The sequence below is a fragment of the Mustela nivalis genome, assembly GCF_964662115.1.
Source record: "Mustela nivalis genome assembly, chromosome: 1".
NCBI lineage: Eukaryota > Metazoa > Chordata > Mammalia > Carnivora > Mustelidae > Mustela > Mustela nivalis.
The window spans coordinates 7,997,415-8,017,237 of record NC_139020.1 but is presented as its reverse complement, the minus strand read 5'-3'; the positions used below and the strand labels follow the sequence as shown (position 1 = coordinate 8,017,237).

The 19,823-nt window shown below is 34.7% G+C and overlaps 1 protein-coding gene across 7 annotated transcripts in view; it reads left to right on the top strand.

Annotated features, from left to right (window-relative positions):
• The window catches only part of TTC3 (tetratricopeptide repeat domain 3), a 131,304-nt gene that overhangs the window by 1,976 nt on the left and 109,505 nt on the right, over window positions 1-19,823 (top strand). For 4 of the 7 annotated variants that reach the window (XM_082722543.1, XM_082722544.1, XM_082722541.1 and 1 more), the window contains exons 2-9: window positions 10,910-11,064; window positions 12,111-12,153; window positions 12,605-12,755; window positions 13,217-13,304; window positions 14,100-14,153; window positions 15,554-15,674; window positions 17,423-17,508; window positions 18,705-18,799. The exons of 2 other annotated variants lie outside the window; for them this stretch is intronic. In XM_082722543.1, the coding sequence (XP_082578669.1) occupies window positions 10,921-11,064; window positions 12,111-12,153; window positions 12,605-12,755; window positions 13,217-13,304; window positions 14,100-14,153; window positions 15,554-15,674; window positions 17,423-17,508; window positions 18,705-18,799 (782 nt within the window). In that variant the 5' untranslated portion in view covers window positions 10,910-10,920. Of the gene's footprint in view, window positions 1-5,077; window positions 8,333-10,909; window positions 11,065-12,110; window positions 12,154-12,604; window positions 12,756-13,216; window positions 13,305-14,099; window positions 14,154-15,553; window positions 15,675-17,422; window positions 17,509-18,704; window positions 18,800-19,823 lie in introns of those variants that run through there. One more of the 7 variants, XM_082722542.1, reaches the window with a different exon arrangement.

The following is a 19,823-nucleotide window of genomic DNA, read 5'->3' as shown; positions in this document are numbered from 1 at the left end:
TTATATACAAATAAATTGGGCAATTGTGTTCTCTTTGGTTCATCTTAATTGTTGGTACAGAATCCAATTGTATGAATATACCATAATTCATTTCCCAATCGGTGGACTTCAAACTTGTTTCTGGTTTTTTTACCCTAAAAACAATCCTTCAATAAACATCTTTGTCTGCTTGTGCACACATTTGGAAGTTTCTCTAAGAAACACACGTAGCAGGAGAGTTGCTGGATAGTAGGATATGTGCATCTTCAACATAACTGAATATCACAGAAACTGACAAAGTGGTTGTACTAATTTTCACTCTCACTGGTATTAAGTGAGAACACTCACTTCCTCACATCCTTGCTAATACTTTGTTACTAGGCTTTTACTTTTTTGCTTTCTCTTTACTGACCAGCTTCCTTTTAACTTTAGCTTACAGCTTAATTTGCTTGTAGCCGCCTTGGCTTCTGTTTTAGCCCTGTGTCAGATGGGTTCATCTCTCACAGCTAACTAGCTCAGTCTTTATCTCATATGCTCCTTGTAAGATTAATTCCAGTAAAACTTTATTTTGCACCTATCGTTAATGTAAAGATAGTAATTTCCACGATATGTTTTATGTACCTCTTTAGTAGCAGTTGAGGTGATTTAATTACTTTTTAAAATATAATGAATGGTTTTGAAAAATCTTTTTTCCTCTTCAATGTAATATTTGATAAAATCAAAATATATGTAACAAAATAAAAAAAATAAAATAATGTAACATATATAAAGGTTGTGAAGCAAAACAGTACAGTGAATACTACCAATCAGTATTCCACTCAATCCAAGAATCAAAATGACCAATATTGTATGTGCTCATCTCCAGAGTGACTATCCTGAATTGTCTGTGTCATTCCTTGCTTTTAAAAAAATAATTTTGTCAGATATATGTATATTGCTCAACAATGTATTGTATGGTTTCTTTGTCTTTGGGTTTTTTAAAGAAAGGGATTGTGGATACAGTTTTCTGAGACTTGCTTATTTCACTCAGGGCTGTTTCTAAGAGTCACTGATATTGAGAATAGATGTAAGTCATTAATTTTCACTGCTGTGTAATACTCTACAGGGAATGTTAGACAGTGTATGCATTTTTTGATGGACATGTGGCTGTTTCTAGGTTTTGCTATTATGAAGATTCTTGTCCGTATCTTCTGGTACATGGTTGCCAAAAATTTCTTTAATTTTCATATGGGGGTTTATGACCCCCTCCCAGAGGAGTAACGAAGATATTTCTAGGGAGTACTTGGGCAGGAGTGATATTAATGAATCAATTTCTAGATCATTAAATTCTATGTGTTCTGTTTCTTAAAATTGGTAATGCCTGGGGCCTGTGATAGAGGCCTCTTGTTGGTCCTACTTTCCACTTTACCTTTCCTAGTAGCACTTTTACCTTAGGTAAAGAAGGCATACTACCTACCCACATGGAATATTATTAAGGCATTGTCCCAAGCAGAAAAACTCCATGGAATACAGATAATTTAAAATCCAGTATATGTATGTGTGTACACACACACACACAGTGTTAGAGACTTTTCTAATCCAGGTACTTCCATCTCAGGAGCTGCATTTGCAATTACAATTTCACATTTTATGATTGATTATCAGTGTATGCAGTTATTTTTGATAAATCCTATGTTATAATAATTATAACAGTTTAAACCAATGATATGTCACAAAACTACATTATCTTTAGATAATATCTAAGATTATTTTTAAGTCACAAGAAATTCATCATTTACAATTATTTAAACTTGGGCTGAACACTTGTAGATGTCATCTTAGTGTGAAAATGATTTAAAACATTTTTAGTGGTTTGTGAGTAAAAAAATGTTTGGAATATTATTGTGGTAAACTGTTTGCTAGAGGTCAAATTGCTGGATTATGGGGTATGAATGTTCAACTTTACCAAACTTTTCTGAGGTGGTTGTACCACCTTGTACTTTGGCCAGCAGTTTTGTCAATTTTTATATACTTTGATAAGCAGTGTATAAGAGTTACAGTTGATTCATATTTACTCCAGCACTTATTATCATCAGATTTCTTAATATTTGCCAGTCAAATGGGTATGAAATGATGTGTCTCGTGGTTTTAATTTGCATTTCTTTGTTAATGAGTTTGAGCATCTTTTCATATGTTTATGAACTGTTTCCCTTTTGTGAAATACCTGGTCATATCTTTTACCCATTTTTCTCTTGGGTTGTCTTTTAAAACTAATAAACTGGAAACACTAATCCTTTGTTGATTATATGCATTGTAAATATCTTCTCAAATTCATGGCTTGTCTTTTTACTCCTTATGGTGTGTTTTGGTGAACAGAAGTTCTTAATTTTTATGTAATCTAATTGGAAACTTTACCTGATCTTGGGATTATAAAGACATTCTCCTGGGTTTCTTTTTAGAAGTTTTAAAATGATGTCTATCACATTTAAATTCATAATTCATCTGGTATTGATTTTTGTGTAAAGTGTTAAGGCAGTGATCCACATTCATTTTTTTCCTCCTCGTGGCTACAGCTGTCCTCATACCATGCATGGAATTGGCCCTCTGTTCACCAGCATGGGTTTGTTTCTGACTCCCCTTTCTGTGCCACTTGTCTGCTTGACTATCTCTATGTTATACCACACTGTCATTATTAATCCTATAGCTCTACCAGAAATCTTGCCATTTGGGGAAGGGGATCTTGAGTCTCAGCTGTTCTTGGACCTTTGTTCTTGTTTTAAGAATCAACTTGTCACGTGACGTGAAAAACTGGGAATTAATTGGAATTATTGAATCAATTTGAGGGAGAATTGAAATCTTTAAGATTTTGAGCCTTCCTGTCTGAGAACATGGTATGTATTTCCATTTATTTAGGTTTTTAATGTCTTTTAATGTAGTTTTGTAATTTTCTCCATACAGATCTAATACTTTAAAATTGTTGATTCTGATGTTTCTAGTAGTTTTGTTGTTTTTATAACTGGTGTTATTTTTTAAGGTTCTATTTTCTGACTTTTGTTAGCAAATAGAAATTTAATGGATTTTTATATTAACCTTTAGCCATCACTTGATAAACTCTTATTATTTCTAACATAGGTTCTATTATTCTTTTGAGTTTTCTATGTGAATAATTAATCATTGCAAATACTGACACTTTTGGCTTTTCCTTTCAATTATTTTCCCTTTAAAATTCTTTTTTTTTTTTTTCCTGGTCTTAATACACTGGCATACTTTTACATCTGTGTTAAATGGAAGTGATTATGGTTGTTCTTTAGAAGTGATTATTGTGGGCATATATGTCTCATTCCTGATTTTAAGAAGGGAATGTTTCCCCATTAAAAATCTTTGTTTTAAGCTTTTGTAGATACTTTTTATTAAGTTAGGAAAGTCTTTGCAATTTTGGCACACGCTTCCTGCGTGGGACAGAAAAACAAGAATATTTTGGGTTTTTTTCTTTTTTATCTTTTATATGTAATGAATTTCAATTTATATGTTTTAAAATTCTTAATTCTCTTTTGTATTCTTCACTCAGAAAAACCCAAATTGAGCTTAGTGAATTGTCTTTTCATGAACTACTGGCTTGAGTTTGCTAATATTTTATTTAGGATTTTTGTGTCTGTGAGTGAAATCACCATCATATTTCTTTATTGACTATCTTGTCTGATTTGGGCATTAAGGTTATACTGGCCTTATACCAATTAGAGAATAGCCCCCCCCCCCCCTTTCCTGGGACAGTTTGGATTGAAGTGATTTGTTTCTTTAAAGTTTGGTGGAGTTTACCTCCATGATCATTTGGATCTAATGTTTTCTTTGGAGATGGATTGTATATTATTAATAGTTTAGTTGTGATTAGCAGTTGAGTAGTGCTAGCACTTCAGATTTTCTATTTCTTTTAATCGATTTTGTAAGTTTAAGAAATTTATCTTTCCCCCCAAATTTTAGCATCATTTTCATGGTATTTTCTTAATTCCCTTTTTAATTTCCACTTTATCTGTAGTTAGTGTTCCCTTTTTTCATTTTGAATATTATTTGTATGTGGCTTCTCTTCTTTCTTGATTAATCTTGCCAGAACTTTGTCTAACTAATGAATCTTGTCAAGCGGTCAATTTTTGGCCTAATAAGTTCTTTTACATTTTTGTGTTTTAGGTAGTTGATTCTTTTTCTTTTATTTACTTACTTATTCTGTCTTTGGACTCATTCGTCATTTTTCTAATTAAATTGCATGCTTAACTTACTAATTTTCAGCCATTGTTATTTCCTAGTATAAAAGTATGTTAGGCTGTAAACTTGCTCCAAATTTATTTTCAGTTTACCTAACATTGTTCAGTTTATAGTGTTTTCATTAACTTTTAAATCTAAATACTTTTTAAATTTTCATTTTGATTTTTTTTTTCATTTCATTAGTTTTTATTGAAGTATCGTTGACACACAGTATCAGGAGTTTCAGGTCTGTTACATGAGATATGACAGTTCTGTGCATTACGACATACCACAATAACTGTCATCACCATTTGTCATGTATAATATAGTCACAGCATTACTGACTCTGTTCACTGACTCTGTTCTCTATGCTGTACTTTTCAATCCCATGACTTTTTTATTCTGTAACTAGTGATTGCCAGAGGGGAGGGAGTGTGGGAATGGGTAGATCAGGTGAAGGGGATTCAGAGGGACTGACTTCCAGGGATTTTATTGTAAAAGCACTCTGCATTAAAGGTAAACACTTCTTTTTTTGACTTACATGTTTTAAATTTTTCTTTGAAATATGTTTAATTTTCAAAAGGATCTACATTAACATTTTTTCTTTGTTATTCATTTCTAAATTGTGTTATCGGAGAATGTAGTATGTATTTTATTTTCTAAAAAATACTTGCTTTCCATGGACTTAGGGCCTTGTACATAGTGAATTATAACTTCTCAGTGTGTACTTGTGACAAGTGTGTATTTTGTTAGTGTGTATCTGTTAGCTCAAGTTTGTAAATTGCTTAGACTATCTTCATTAATTTTGTTTCACCTGTCGTTAATTGAGAGAGAGATGTGTTGCAGTCTCCCACTACTACCTTCAAACTGACTTTCTGTAGTTCTGACAGCTTTTTTTTTTTTTTTTTTTTGGATGTATTTTGAGACTTTGATTTAGGTATGTGAAGTTTAACTTATTTTCTTTGTGGATTGAACCTTTTCTATTATGCCATCATCCTCTCTATACCTAATTTTGTTTTCTGTGTTAGTATCTATTTAATGTATCCCACTTTTTTTTTTTTTTTTTTGGTGGTAATTTACCTGAAATATCTTATTCCTTTATTTTACCCTCACTTATTTTTACGTCCTTAAATTTTAGATGTCTGTTATAAAGAATGTATTACTGGATTTTTCTTTTAATCTAGTCAAGCAGTTTAATTGTTATTTTTTTTTAGAAGTTCAAGTCTCTTGGTAGTCAGCTCAGTTTTTATCTAAAATGATTTTTAGGAGTGCCTGGGTGGCTTAGTTGGTTAAGTGCCTGACTTAGGCTCAGGTCATTGTCTCAGGGTTCTGTGTTCAAGCCCTGTGCTGGGTTCCTTGCTTAGCCGGGAGTTTGCTCCTTCTCTATCTGCCCAGCCATTGCTTATATGTGTGCATGCGTTCTCTGTCAAAGTCTTCTAAAAAAAAATTTTTTTTTTGGTCATTTTATCCTTGTTCTTAAGAGATAGTTTTGATGGGTATATAGTTCTAGGTTGATAGATTATTTTCTGTCTGCATGGCAAAGATACCCAAAGATACCCAAAGCCTCCTGCCAGTTTTATGTTTCCTACTTTGAAGAAAATACTCTTTTTCTTTTGCTTGCATTGGATTTTCTATCTTTGGTGCTATGCTATTTCCCTTCCAATTCTGATGGAGATTACTTTTTATTTATTCTCTTTCGGATACATGTTTCTTGATTCTGACTTTTGTCTTTCATGAAGTCTAGAAGATTCTGAGCCTTGCAATATTATCTTCGATTTTATGTATTTCTCCTTCTGGAAATTTAATTGGATGTATGTATATTGAACTGTGTCCAGGTCAGTTACTTTTCATCTTTATAAGTTTTCATTTTCTTGTTTCTTTACCAGAATTTACAGTGCTGGGTAGTTTAATTAGGCACATCTTTAGTTCGGTTTCTCTTCATCTGTGCTTAATCTTAAGTGCATCCTTTTTTTCCCTTTTACTTTTAAGTTATATTTTTTATTTCGCAAAGTTCCACTTCTTTTTTTTAGACATATTAAGTCTTTATTTTATAGTCTTATGGTCTTGCTTGTGTTTCTGAATCCATGGGTATTCTGTAGACTGTATCTGGCAGTCCCAATGTCTGAAGTCTTTAGGAGTCTTAATTTATGGCTTGTTCTTTCTGTTGTCTCTGCTTCATGGTGGGTTGACTCCACCTTTGTTTAATGATCTTTGGTTATGAACTCCTCTTTGATGGCCCTTTCCCTGTGGGATCTTGAAAGTTTGATTTGGGGGTGCTTTTCTTCTGATAGAATTTTTATCTGCTTCCATTGGGAGCTGGGGAATTTACGTTACATGGCTTAGTTTCCTCACTTTGCTTCTGGCTTAGGGCTTAGTGTCCATTATTGCTCTTGGCATTATTACTTATAGCTCCTGACTGTCAGTTTTGGTTTTTAGCTAGAGGTTTATTCATTTGGGGGGAAAGGGTGGATTTAACTATTCCTATGAGCTCAGCAAAATTAAAAAAATTTTAAAGTCTAGAATCTACTTTGTTTTGCAGTGAGAGTCCCCCATTAGTTCATTGTAACTGATGGGATTAGAAGTCCTTTCCATTAATATTTAATTTTAGCAGTATGTTTACTTGAATTTGTATTAGAAAAATAAAACTGGTCCTACCAAATGTAAGATTTCTTGTGATAATCAAATTTTCTGTTAAAACAAGTTTTCATCTAAGTTAGAAGTTGAGTTATTCTCAAGAAAAAATACTGAACAACAGCAGTATAGGTGGCAAGTGCATTCTGCAAAGTTTTATTCTTGGGGAGTGTGAATAAAAAATTTGAGAAATTCTGAGGGACTCAAGATGAGTAGGGCATAGTGTACCCTTTGGCCTACAAAGATAAACCCATGATGACCAGTGTGAGAGTTGCTGTTGGAAAGATACGGACAGGATGCTCTGGTTTTCCAAAGAAGAGGTGCAGAAAGAAACTTGGTAGTTGTAAGAAGATCAAGAAATGCTTCCCAGAATGATGTACTAAGAACTGGTAGACATTAGATGGTTGCAGAATAAGGTTTGTTTATGAATCAGAAGCAGTTGAATATGAATGGCTTCTAAGTTGCATGTTGTGGAGTGACTGAAAATAAGAGGAACAGGATTACAAAAGGCCTTCCATGCTATGATAGGGAGTTTGTACCTTTTTCTGAAGAAGGGAAGCTATTGAATGATTTTAAGCACTGAAATGTTATGATCAGAGTTTCAGAGAGTGCCAAGGTTGAAGGCAGGTGACCAGCTAGGAGGCTGCTTATTAAGTTAGTTCAGAGGAGAAAAGATGAAGTGACAATTAAGGCAGTGTCACTGGCATGAAGATATGTGTGCTAATTTTAGATTTCTTAAATAGCTAGAAAAGACAGGACTTTTTGGTCATTTGGACAGGAATGTTGAAAGAGACTGGACTTGATTGACCTCCACATTGCTGGTTTGGTTAGCCAGGTGGCATGTAGAGCAATTGACTGATAACATACAGAAAGAGGAAAGAACTTGGTTTTATTTGTTTGTTTTTGAGGAAAAAGATAAGTTCATTTTGACCTTAATGAATTTGAGAGACTTGTGGTACATCTTGTATTAAGATCTAGTAGTAGTTGATCCAATAACCATAGAGATGCAGTGTAGCCTGGAGAAATTAAAGACTCTGCACCATTTGGGTGTTTCAACTATTGTTTGCTACAGTGAGTATGAGATATTTAAAGTGGCACATAGATTTTTAATAGTGAAGAATTTAATGTGTATGAATAATATAAGTTGTGCTTCAAACCTTTGATGTCATGGATATCACATAAGCCAAGTGAGCCCAATAAAAGAGAAATACTAAGTAAATAAAAATACATGTGATATGTGGAAATGGCAAAAATCATGGTGAAGCTGTGCAAAAAATGGAAGTTCAGAAAGTGCTGTTTTAAGCCATGGGTGTGGTGGATAAGGTCACCAAGGAGAGAGTAAGCCTGAAAAGAAAAAAGTTGACATTTGGGTGGCGGGGAATGGAGAAGAAGAGCCCATGGAAACTGAGGAAAAGGAGCCAGAAGAATAGGAGGAGGACCAGGAGAAGATGGTCTTTGGAGTCCAAATGAAGAGTTCTGAGGAGGAGGAAGTGGTCAACAGCGTCAAGTAAGTTGTAAGCTGAAAAGTGCTCTTTGGACTTAGAAGTTAAGGTAGACCATTTAGCTGCAAGCATCCAAACAATGGATTTTAAAATATACTCATCTAATACTAATGTTAATGGTAGCTGATATTTATAGCATTTCCTATATGCCATGTACTATTCTAAGCACAACACATGTGTTAACTGGTTAATCAGGTAGGTAGTATTGCTATTGCCTTTGACACATGAGGAACCGAAGTACAGAGAGGTAAAGTAATTTGCCCAAGATCATACACTCAGGAAATGGGGGAGCCAGGATTCAATCCTAGGCAATCTGGCTTCAGAGTCCATGCTTTTTAATTAATTCCTGTGCCAGTCACCTCTCTGGTTAAAACAAAATAGAAAATAAAAATCACACTAGTGTCTAATTACAGCATAGTTGGTGTAGGGTATGCTATCAGTGAGGTCTGCCAGGCTACCAATGACCAGCATGATGTCACAGTGGCTCAGTCTGCTGTGTATGAGCACATTAACTGGATTGTAATCGATGCCATGATGGTGATGTGTGGGCTATGGCAGAGAGTTTTTGGCTCTTTCTGTGTATATATACAAAAAGATGTTTGTAAGGCAAATTGTATCTGTTTTCAAGATAGCATGTGTCCCATTTTATATTCCACACTTTGGGTCCTAAAATGTTTATTTTTTCACTTTTGTAGTTAAATTCCCTAAACTCTGGAAACAGTGTTTATCCAAAACAGCTCATGTTCCAGACATGATAGATAAACAGCCTTTTGGAGAAGCTCACTAATGACCTTACTGTAAGCAGTTCCTTGAATGGCAGAGGTAGAAACCCAGTCGCAGAAAGCTGAAAGTGAATGAGAATGGAGGAAATGCGAGAGAAGGGAGGAAGAATGATGATGATGAAGAATCTGTGGTAGGAGACAGAGGACACAAGGGCCATAAGACTCTTGGTTGTGGTCAAAGGAGCTAATCAGAGTTAAAGATTTAAAAACTAGTTTAGACCTGCACTGTGATCTGAAGTGTAGCCTTGGGAAGGAAGAGCCTAGGTATCAGGGGTGGTGAAGATTATTTTAATCTAGGAGGTCAACAGCAAGGTTGGGGTCTTGAAGGGATTGTCTATTGTCTGCATGGGCTGATGTGGCTGGCATGGTGAGAGTTTGGAGGAGAGTGGGGAGTTCTCTGAACTAATGGTCCATGTTCATAAACAGAACAACAAGCAAGAGTTAAGTAGGTGGCAGTGACAAGGAAAGGTAGATACAGTGAAATAGAGCAGGAGACTATGGAATCAGAGGACCTGTGTTTGAATCCTTCCTGGCTTGGTGACTTTAAGCCAATTACTTTATTTTATTCAGAATGCTTCCCATATATCTGCAGGTGATGAGATTGAACAAGATAATGCACGTAAAAATGCCTGGTATGATGTGTGATAAATAGTATGAATAGTTGGCTAGGAGGATTGTTATTGTTCTTCGATTCTTATACTATAAGGTTTTCATACTACAAATTGGATGTGATAAGAATAAAACAGATTTGTATTTTGAGGACTGATGGTGGTCTTGTTTAGGAAAAAAGAAACTTGGTTTGAAGTGGGAAAGTCTAAGAAATCGTGTGAATGGTGGTAGTGATGATGATAGGAAAAGAAGGCCATTAATTGGGCAAGAGTTAGAAGTACTACCATGCTGCATTTTTTAGTGATGTTTATGTTTTGTAACTATTCTCTGATGGCGATAAATTTTTATTACTAAACTTTCTTCCAGAAAAAATCCTTAAGTCTGAAACTCCAGCCCTAATTTCCCTTTCCCCCATTGAAATATTCTATTTAAAACATAGATACTATGTTTGATAATATGAGGCTGTTGGCAACGTGAGTTTTGCCCACATTTGCAATCTAGCAGTGTCGTGTGTTGTAGTTGTGAGAGCGCCAGATGCAGCAATTGTTAGGAGAATGGAAGTCTGGTGGTGTGGCTGTGGGGATTTAGGAGATTGATAAGCTTGCCCTGTACCACTCCAGCTCTGCCCCTTTGCCCAAGACAGGAACATACACGGGTGGATGGATAGGGGAAAGTAAGTAGCCAAAAAGAAACCATTTTCTCAGTGGAGTCAGGATTTACTTCTGGCCAGGAGGTTGAGAATATGGCGGAGATTGTGTGTGGTGAAATGGCATGTTTCATAGGATGCAGTAAAAGCAATGGGGTAAAAGGGCAGCAGTGGAAAGATGTCTTTTGTTCATCCAGCAAACAATTATTTGGGGGCTTTATCATGTGCTGGGCACATACAAAAGTGGAGAAGCCCTTAATTATCTTCCATTTAAAGGAGACCTGTAAAGAGATAAGTTCAGAGTAGAGATGGTGACTATGTGAGCCTAAGGGAAAAAAAAGATTAAACTGGTATTTGAAGAGAGTTGGGAAAAGAATAGCAGCAGACTGAGGGTGAGAATCTTCCAGACTCAATGTTCTTATGATTATTTTGGGGAGGCTTAAGTTCGAAGAATTTTTCTAGTATACCATAGAAGCCAGGAAGATTGCTTCTCATATTACCTCACATGATTTAATTACTGATTCGGGTTTGTGTTGTTTCTTTAGGATGGTACAGCATGGACGATTTTGCCCTGGGAGATTTCACTGTAGCAGATGATGCCTTGTTAGAAGATTGCCCTTATATGGATGATTTTGTCTTTGCTCCTGAATTTATGTCCAATGATTATGTTCGTGTGACTCAACTTTACTGCGATGGGGTGGTAAGATTTGTTGCTTTTTTGTTTAAACGTTGTGTCTTCTTAAAGGTTTATTATTTTATTGAGATATAATTGACATATGATATTGTATTAGTTTATGGTGTACAACATAATGACTTGAAATGTGTGTATGTTGTCAAAGTATCACCACATTAAGTCTAGTTAAAACTACATCCATCACCACTCATAGTTATAGATCTTTATTTATTTATTTATAAAAAAGATTTTATTTATTTATTTGAGAGAGAGCATGAGAGAAGAGAGGTCAGAGGGAGAAGCAGACTCCCCGCTTAGGAGGGAGCCTGATGTGGGACTTGATCCTCGGACCCCAGGATCATGATCTGAGCTGAAGGCAGCTGCCCAACCAACTGAGCCACCCAGGTGCCCCCAGATCCTTTTTTATTATGCTGAAGACTTAATGTCTACATTTTAAAGGTTTTTTTTTTTGATTCAGAGCTATGGGAGTAAAGATGTTTTGTGGGACAAAAGTTTTTTTTTTTTTTTTTAAAGATTTTATTTATTTACTTGGCAGAGAGAGAGATCACAAGTACACAGAGAGGCAGGCAGAGAGATAGGCAGAGAGAGGAGGGGAAGCAGGCTCCCCGCTGAGCAGAGAGCCTGACACGGGGCTGGATCCCAGGACCCTGAGATCATGACCTGAGCCGAAGGCAGAGGCTTTAACCCACTGAGCCACCCAGGCACCTGTGGGACAAAAGTTTTTACAGGGAGTTACAAATGCAATTTTGGAAGGGAAGGTAAATAGTATCTCTACAATGTGCAGTACCAGAGAATGAGTGATGGGGAAAGATGGTTTTCTAACTAGAGATTAGAGTAGCTTTCAAGAAACAGCTGTAGACGCAGACTTAGGGGAAACAGTATTAAAAAAAGCCTGAAAGGCTCACCAGCTGAAGATATTATAGTCAGAGTGTATAAGTAAATGTGCACTGAAAAATTTCGTACTTTAGTACTGATAATCCTTACATTAAAAATTGAAAGCTGTACTTATGCATTTCATCAGATAGAAATGAAAAGAATTTTTTTCCATTTAGGGTATGAAGTATAAAGATTTTACCCAAAGTGAGAGAAACTTAGGTGAGTAAATTGGTATTTTAATTTGTTGAGAGACTGTTGGGGGAGGTTCATCCATTCACATCAACATAACGGTCCTACATATCTTTCATTTTTTTACGTTTTGATGTATGTATTTTTAATTGAAGGATAGTTGACATGCAGTATGGTATTAGTCTCAGGTGTACACTATAGTGATGGGACATTTTTATATGTTATGCAGCGCTTACTATAAGTGTAGTTATGTTGCCATACAAAGTTATTACCATGTTATTGACTATACTTTGAACTTTACATCCCTGTGACTTACATATTTTATAAGTGGAAGTTTTACCTTTTAGTCCCTTTCTTCTGTTTTACGCATTCTCTTTTTTCTTACCTTTCCATATCCATTGTAGCCATTTCTCTATTAACAGTGTTGATTTATTCCAAAATGAGGCAAAAAATATTAATTTAAAACTTTTTTTTAATAAAGAATTTGACATCTGCAATATGTGGTGTAGTAAACCAGTTTCTGTCCTGCAAGATTACTGTGATGCCATTAAAATATACATCTTCTGGCCACTTCTGTTTCAACGTCAGCACAGTTCTATAATATCACGGTTGCACCCCTGTGTGGAGGCCACGTAAGTTACTATACGTCATTCATTTTGTGTAAACAGTGATAAGCATGTTGCCCATTTTTGAGGAATGCCAAGTGCAGGGGAAGGCTTGTCTTTTTGTATATACTGTTCAATTTCACTCTTATGTAATAAGATGGGAAAAGTTAATGCTTTGGGTTATGAATGACTAATCATGGTGACATTATGATGAATGAACCTCTGAGGAGCATTAGATGGTAGATTTGAAACTGAGGGAAAATTAATATGCTTGTTTATAAATAGCAACATTGTAGTACAGAAGAGAGAAAAAGGTATAGTATTTTGTCCACTTAGTAAACAGCTTATGGTTACCTAGAGTAAAGAAAGAGAGAATGTAATTTTTTTCAAGTAGTTTAAATTGAGGTATAACATATAGTAAAGTGTAAAGCTCAATGAATTTTTATATGTGAGAACCTAATTTTCTAAAAAATGAATTTGTATTTAAGTAATTCTCATGCTTCTGAGATAAGTTTGAAGAAATTACAACATCTGGAATTGATGGAAGATATTGTGGATTTGGCAAAGAAAGTTGTGGTAAGTGGTAGAATGTGTATTTCCCCCGTGTATGTAAAGAATATAATAATGTGGTATCAGGCCCGTTACTCGTTTATAGTGGTTAACAGGTGATGGTTTCAGTTGGATTTAACCTGAGATTATTCTGCTGTCCGTGAGTTTGTCCTATGTATTTGAGAGATTAGGTAGATAGCAGTCTTCCTGACATGAATGATGAGATCCAGGACCATTCCTCCTCATTAAAGGATAGAAAATAGAATTTGTCACAGACAAAAGAAAGCTGCTGGTTCCCAGGAACTTCTGTTACTGAAAGTGATGGGTTCTTTCTTGTAAAATCATGCCGCTGTCAGCAGTACCACAACAAATGCTTGTTCTTTGGGGTAGACTTTTATTATATAGTATTTGAGGCAGTGCCCTGTATTATACTGAGAGTTTTTTCCCTTGAAAGCCATTTGATCATTTTTCTTATTTCAGTTGGTTATGGAGTTATGGTGCCAAGTGTTCATTTCCTGCTGATAATCCTTTGCTATTCCTTATATCAGCCAGTGTATTTTCATAAAAAATCTTGGTGTAATGAACTTTAAAGTCCATACATCTAAAAGTCACACTAAGCCATTTAATTATTAGAAGCAAGTGTAAGACTACTTCTGAATTCTTGTCTTAGGGTTCTGAGGGGGTAAACTGGGCATGAAAGTGCTTGTGGGAAGCGGATTCTGTACACATAGCAGTAGTCCTGAAATGCAGCATTTTTTTTGTCTATTGCAAATTTCAAGTATAACTGATTGAAGATGGTTCATGTTTTATTTTGTTTTGCAGAATGATTCATTCTTTATTGGAGGCTTATTGAGAATTGGTTATAAAATAGAAAATGTAAGTGTTAAACACGGGAAACCAGCATGACCACTGCCGATAAAATGGCAGATGTCTCACTGCTCTTTGCACCATGAATTGGGTTCTCAAGTTAGTGTTTTACATGTAGTATTTGCTAGTATTGATTTCTGTATTTTGCTTAAGCAGTCTCCTTATTTTGGGGGTTTGCGTCATTCCCTCCTCCCCCATGTGTGAGTGTAATTTGGGGCTGCTTTTACACATTGATTCTTTTTTTATTTATTTGGTATATATTCTCCTAGATGAAATTATTAGGTCCAGGGTGTGAACATTTTTTTTTTTTTAGATTTTTTTTTCAATTTATTTATTTGTCAGAGAGAGAGAAAGAGCGAGTGAGCACAAGCAGGGGGAGCAGCAGACAGAGGGGGGGGAGAAACAGGCTCTCTGCTGAGCAGGGAGCCCAATGTGGGGCTCGATCCCAGGACCCTGGGATCATGACCTGAGTGGAAGGCAGCCACTTAACCAACTCAGCCACCCAGCATCCCAACATTTTTGATACGTAATTACTAGATAATCTCCAGATAAAATGAAAGCCAATTTTCATTGCTCCTGGTAAAATAAACATCTACCTGTTTCCCTTAAACCTGATGTGAGTATTGATAACTCTTCTACTTCTGAAGTCATTTCAGACTAGAAGTACGAATAACATTCCTGTGAACTCCTTACTCTTTGTGAAGATCTTTGCACTGAGTGCTTATTTGCACAGCTGCACTCCTCCTGTTTATCTTCTTACTTTTCTGTTTGCCATAGACCATTTAAAATACACAGGCCCTTTCAGGCACCTTGCTCTGCTTTAACCTTGTGGTAAGGATGAAAGTCCTAGTTTAGATGAGATCTGAGACCTCTCATTCACCTTGTCTTCTTGCATCCTCCTTCTCCCAGGGCAGCCGCTGGCCAGGTTGTCCACCTCAACTTCCAGGTTTGTAGTAATTGAAGCAGCATCTTGGGCTCTGAGGGTAGCCTGAGGTTACTTGACGATGTGACATTATATGAGTCCATGGTATCTATTAACTTAGATGTTGGGGTCCAGCTATTCTAGGTTTCATGAGTAATAAAAATACAAGATTGTATAAGTTTTTATTAAGAATCTGAAATACTGTATTTTAAGTTTATGGTATCACATGTATATTTAAAATTAATACCTAAGGGCGTCTATGTGGCTCAGTGGGTTAAAGCCTCTGCCTTCAGCTCGGGTCATGATCCCAGGGTCCTGGGATCGAGCCCTGCGTCAGGCTCTCTGCTTGGCAGGGAGCCTGCTTTCTTCTCTCTCTCAGCCTGCCTCACTGCCTATTTGTGATCTTTGTATGTCAAATAAATAAATAAATAATCTTTAAAAAAATAAAATTAAAACCCAAATCATATTCTTCATCTTTTTGATACAGAAAATCTTGGCAATGGAAGAAGCTTTGAATTGGGTGAAATACACAGGCGATGTAACAATTCTACCTAAATTAGGAGCAGTAGACAATTGTTGGCCAATGTTAAGTATTTTCTTTACTGAATGTAAGTATAAATGCTTAAATTGTTACCTGACTCAGTTTTTAAAGCCATTATTTAGGAAAATGGGATGTGTGTTTATGTGATCTCTTATTTATTTTAGGATCTTAAGGAATGTTTTCTCTTAAAAAAAATCTTTTTCTATTGTAAAGAAAAGCCTGAATAAGAGAACTGTAACCTCATAGTTAGGTTTTTTCTGTATTTCCTGTCTTAATGATTTCTGTGATGTCACACTTCTAAAAATCTTACCAAGTTAATGCTGTAAGTTATATATAAAATACCCCCAAAAAGGATCCACAACTGGAACCTCATGTATTCTCCTTCAAAAGAGAATTAAATAACAGAGCTAAGATTATAATTTTCATGTTCCTGATGACCCTGTTATTCTTTGGTATAATGAAACTGCCATCTGTATTTTTTTTTTAACTTTGTGAAATAGGTCTCTCTAAAGCATTTGAATGTTAGCAGTGTTTTTATAGTATAGTTGTAGGGATCTTGAAACAGGACTATTTGGCTCTTTAATTTATGACTGGTAATTTCCCATCACCACTTGAGAAGGGGTTAAATTTTATACTGTTGATCTAAGTGGTAGACAGAAATTAAGCTTAAACACAAAGACAGGTTTTTCTGATACTACATACTAGGCTGTATTACATTGATAAAGGTGGTTCTCATTGTTCTGGAGGTCTGTAATTATAGTGTAGATTTTATGGTAGAAGTAGAGGACCAATATCATGTATTAGGCATCCATGGAGGGTTGCTTCTCACATTCTCTCTCTTTTTCTCTCTGTTCTCTTCTTTACAATAGCTCTGTAAGGTAGCTCCTATTGTCCCTATTGTAGAAATAAGCAAACTAAGACTTCGGGAGGTTAAGTGATACTTCTACAGTCTCTTGAGTTGTAGAACCGAGATGAGAAATTAAGTCTCCCTGATTTCAAAGCCCGGGTTTTTATCCTGTAATTTTACTCTGTCCCTTATTACCTTATTTGATGAACTTCTGAAATTCTTCCTTAAATTTAGATTTTAGATACCTTTTCATCTTGGAAATGTATGTGTTTGGCTAGAGGCTTAACTATAGTTTTGTTGGGATAAGTATTAACACTTAAATCTATAGCACCAGCTAAAAATACAGGAAATGAGGTCTGATAAACTTGTAACATAAATTTTGGTTATTACCTACTGCATTTTAATTAGTTTATCAAATTAAAACATTTTTTTTTAAATAACATGTATTTCAAATAACATCTTAACATTTCATTTGTGAGAGTCAAAATGTTGAATTAAGATACTTAAAATTCTTTGTTACATTAAATAGATTTAGAGAGTTTTCCAGGTTTTTGGTCTCAAATATTTTTGTTGAACATTGTTCCAGGTATACCATAGGTGCTCAGTAATGTTTGTTTAACTAACTTGAGTAATTATGAGGCCTAATTGGAATATTATGACTGAGGATTTGTTTTAGGTACACTTAGAACTTATGTAATAATAAGTGCTTTTTTTAATGTTAAATAATAAAACAGATTAGATTCAAAAGCAATGAATCTAATGTATTCTAAAACATTTAATTAGTTCACTTTAGGTTATTATTTGATACGTGTAAAATATTACAAGAAACATGTTATTAGAAAGTGCAATAATTAATTGATCTTATGGACTGACCTATGTAACCTAAGTTTTAGAACTTTAACAATACCAATTTGCCTTTTTTTTTTTAAACAAATGTTCTCTCACTCTCTCCTAAAAATAAAATTTAGACAAGTATCACATAACTAAAGTTGTAACAGAAAACTGCAATTTGCTTGAAGAATTTAAAACTCAAAATTGTGCGGAATGTATAGAGGTGAGAATAAATACTTACTTGTAAGTATATTTTAAAATTTATCTTTTAGAACTTCTATTAGCATTCAGAAAGTTCAATAAAACTGCTGTTTGTCAGCACACAAGGAACTATTGTAACATGTTTAAGGGAACATTTTAATAAATTTTGATTGGAATATTTATTTTTTTGGAAGAGAAAAACAACATTTTGATCAGAATTTTTAAATTTTACATTTGTATTTTAAATATACATATTTATATGTCATTAAATAAATTTGTAGAATTTTGAATAATAAACATTTAAATGTATTTTAAGAGTTAATTGAAAGTTAAAATTTGATTTTTTAAACTAAAAGATTTTTAATTAGTTGAGGAAATGTAATTTTCTTTGATAACAGCTTTGTTGAGATGTAATTCTTATGCCATAGAATTCATTCAAAGGAAATTTTTTTTTTTTTCAAAAATTTTATTTTTGAGTAATCTCTACTCCCAATGGTGGGGTTCAGACTTAACAGCCCTGAGATCAAGAGTCATATTCTTTACCAACAGAGCCAGCCAGGTACCCTGGGAAATATGATTTTAACTAAATTTTTAAAGAAGGATTTAGGAAACTATTTAATGTTCTATTTAATTCACTTACTAAAGCCATTTATAGGATCCAGTTTATTTTAATCTGTTTATTTTGAAAATTCAATTATTTGAAGTGAAAGTTTCCATTATATCTATACCATCTTTGATTTCATTCTTGCCAATTTTGCTGCCTCAATTTTTGGCAATTAATATATTCAACATTATCTCTATGCTACCAATTTATATATCATTTTTTAAGCACCCAGGATTATTGTATAATATCACATTTTCTAACTTAAAATTTTACCTTGCCTCTGTTTTTTCCCCTGGTATATGAGGTATTTTTAAAAGTGGGCCTGCCAAATACTATACACAAGGGGATAAATTGTTAGTTGTTATTCATAATGTGGTGGTTTTGTTTACTTTTTAATATTCCTTTAACAGAGTTAGCATTGAATCATCAGAAGCAGATTTTTAAAAATAAATATACCAAAATATTAGCTATTGGGTTCTCATTTTTTATATAAGTATCCCCCAGCTTATTTCTGTTACCAGAAGTAAAAGCCCAGAACCATTTTTCCTAGATATTGAGGTTCTTGATTGTCTTTGCTTTTAATTGATGGGTCTTCTTTCACGTTGGTTTCTCAGCAAGGAGAACTAATGAAAATGAAAGGAAATGAAGAGTTTTCAAAAGAAAGATTTGATATAGCTATTATCTATTACACCAGAGCCATTGAATATAGGTAAGAGCAAAATAGAACAATGAGATCCTTTTTGTGTGGCAGATCAAGTTGGAATGCTAGTCAGGAGAAATAAAAGCAAGGCAAGGAATTGGAGAGAGTATCCTCAACTTGCTATGTAGAATAGATTTTCTTACCATTCGGAATTAGAAGTGTTAGGGATGGCCTGGGTAGATGAACTTAACTGAGTAGTAAAATTCAAGCAAGTTAGGCAGAATTGTGAATATTGCTTCTACCCTGCCCATTTTCTCTTAGGCTTTCCAGTATAGGTCACCTGTTTTTTCTTGTTCTCGTTTTGCCTTCAGCTAATACCTTCCAAATTGTTAACTAATCAGAAAGGGCTAGTTACTAATAATTAAGATATTACCCATTCAGGAATTTTTGCTTTCTAAGAGGGGACTTTTAAAGGTTAATAGTTGGAATTGTTGAGAGAGTCTGTGTTCTCTCTACCTCATCTTCTGTTTGCTCAGCCGCAAACAGAAATTTTAAGCTAGAAAAAAAGCTAGAAATTTTTAGCTTTCCATGCATGTGTACCTTATACTTGGTTCCTACTGATATCTTAGCTGCGCCATCTAATACTGAAGCAGTCTTTGGAGGATGTGCTGTAGACAGCTACTGTCTTTCCTACCTTGCTTATCTCCATGGGGAATGAGTGAATCAGGGTAGCACACCATATCTGGAAGGCTGCTGCTCTGTTCTGAGGAAAAAAACAGATTAAATGAGAAAAGACAAAATTTGAAATGAAGCTATTTAAATTGTTGAAATTTACTGACTTTGTCAGAGTTCTTTGTCAAAGTGGTATAGTCCTGACTTACATAAGTATAATTCTGTCCTTTATACTTACACCATACTTGTGATCTGCTAGCTTTTTAATATGCCTCATTTGATCCTCATAATGTTCCTATGAGCTAGGCAGAAAAAGTAGAACATTTTGAATATAATGAAATGTAGGTTGATTTGAACAAAGTTACTGAATAGGAAGTAAAGGAATGAAGACTTAGCCAGTTAGGTCTCTGACTCCTATATT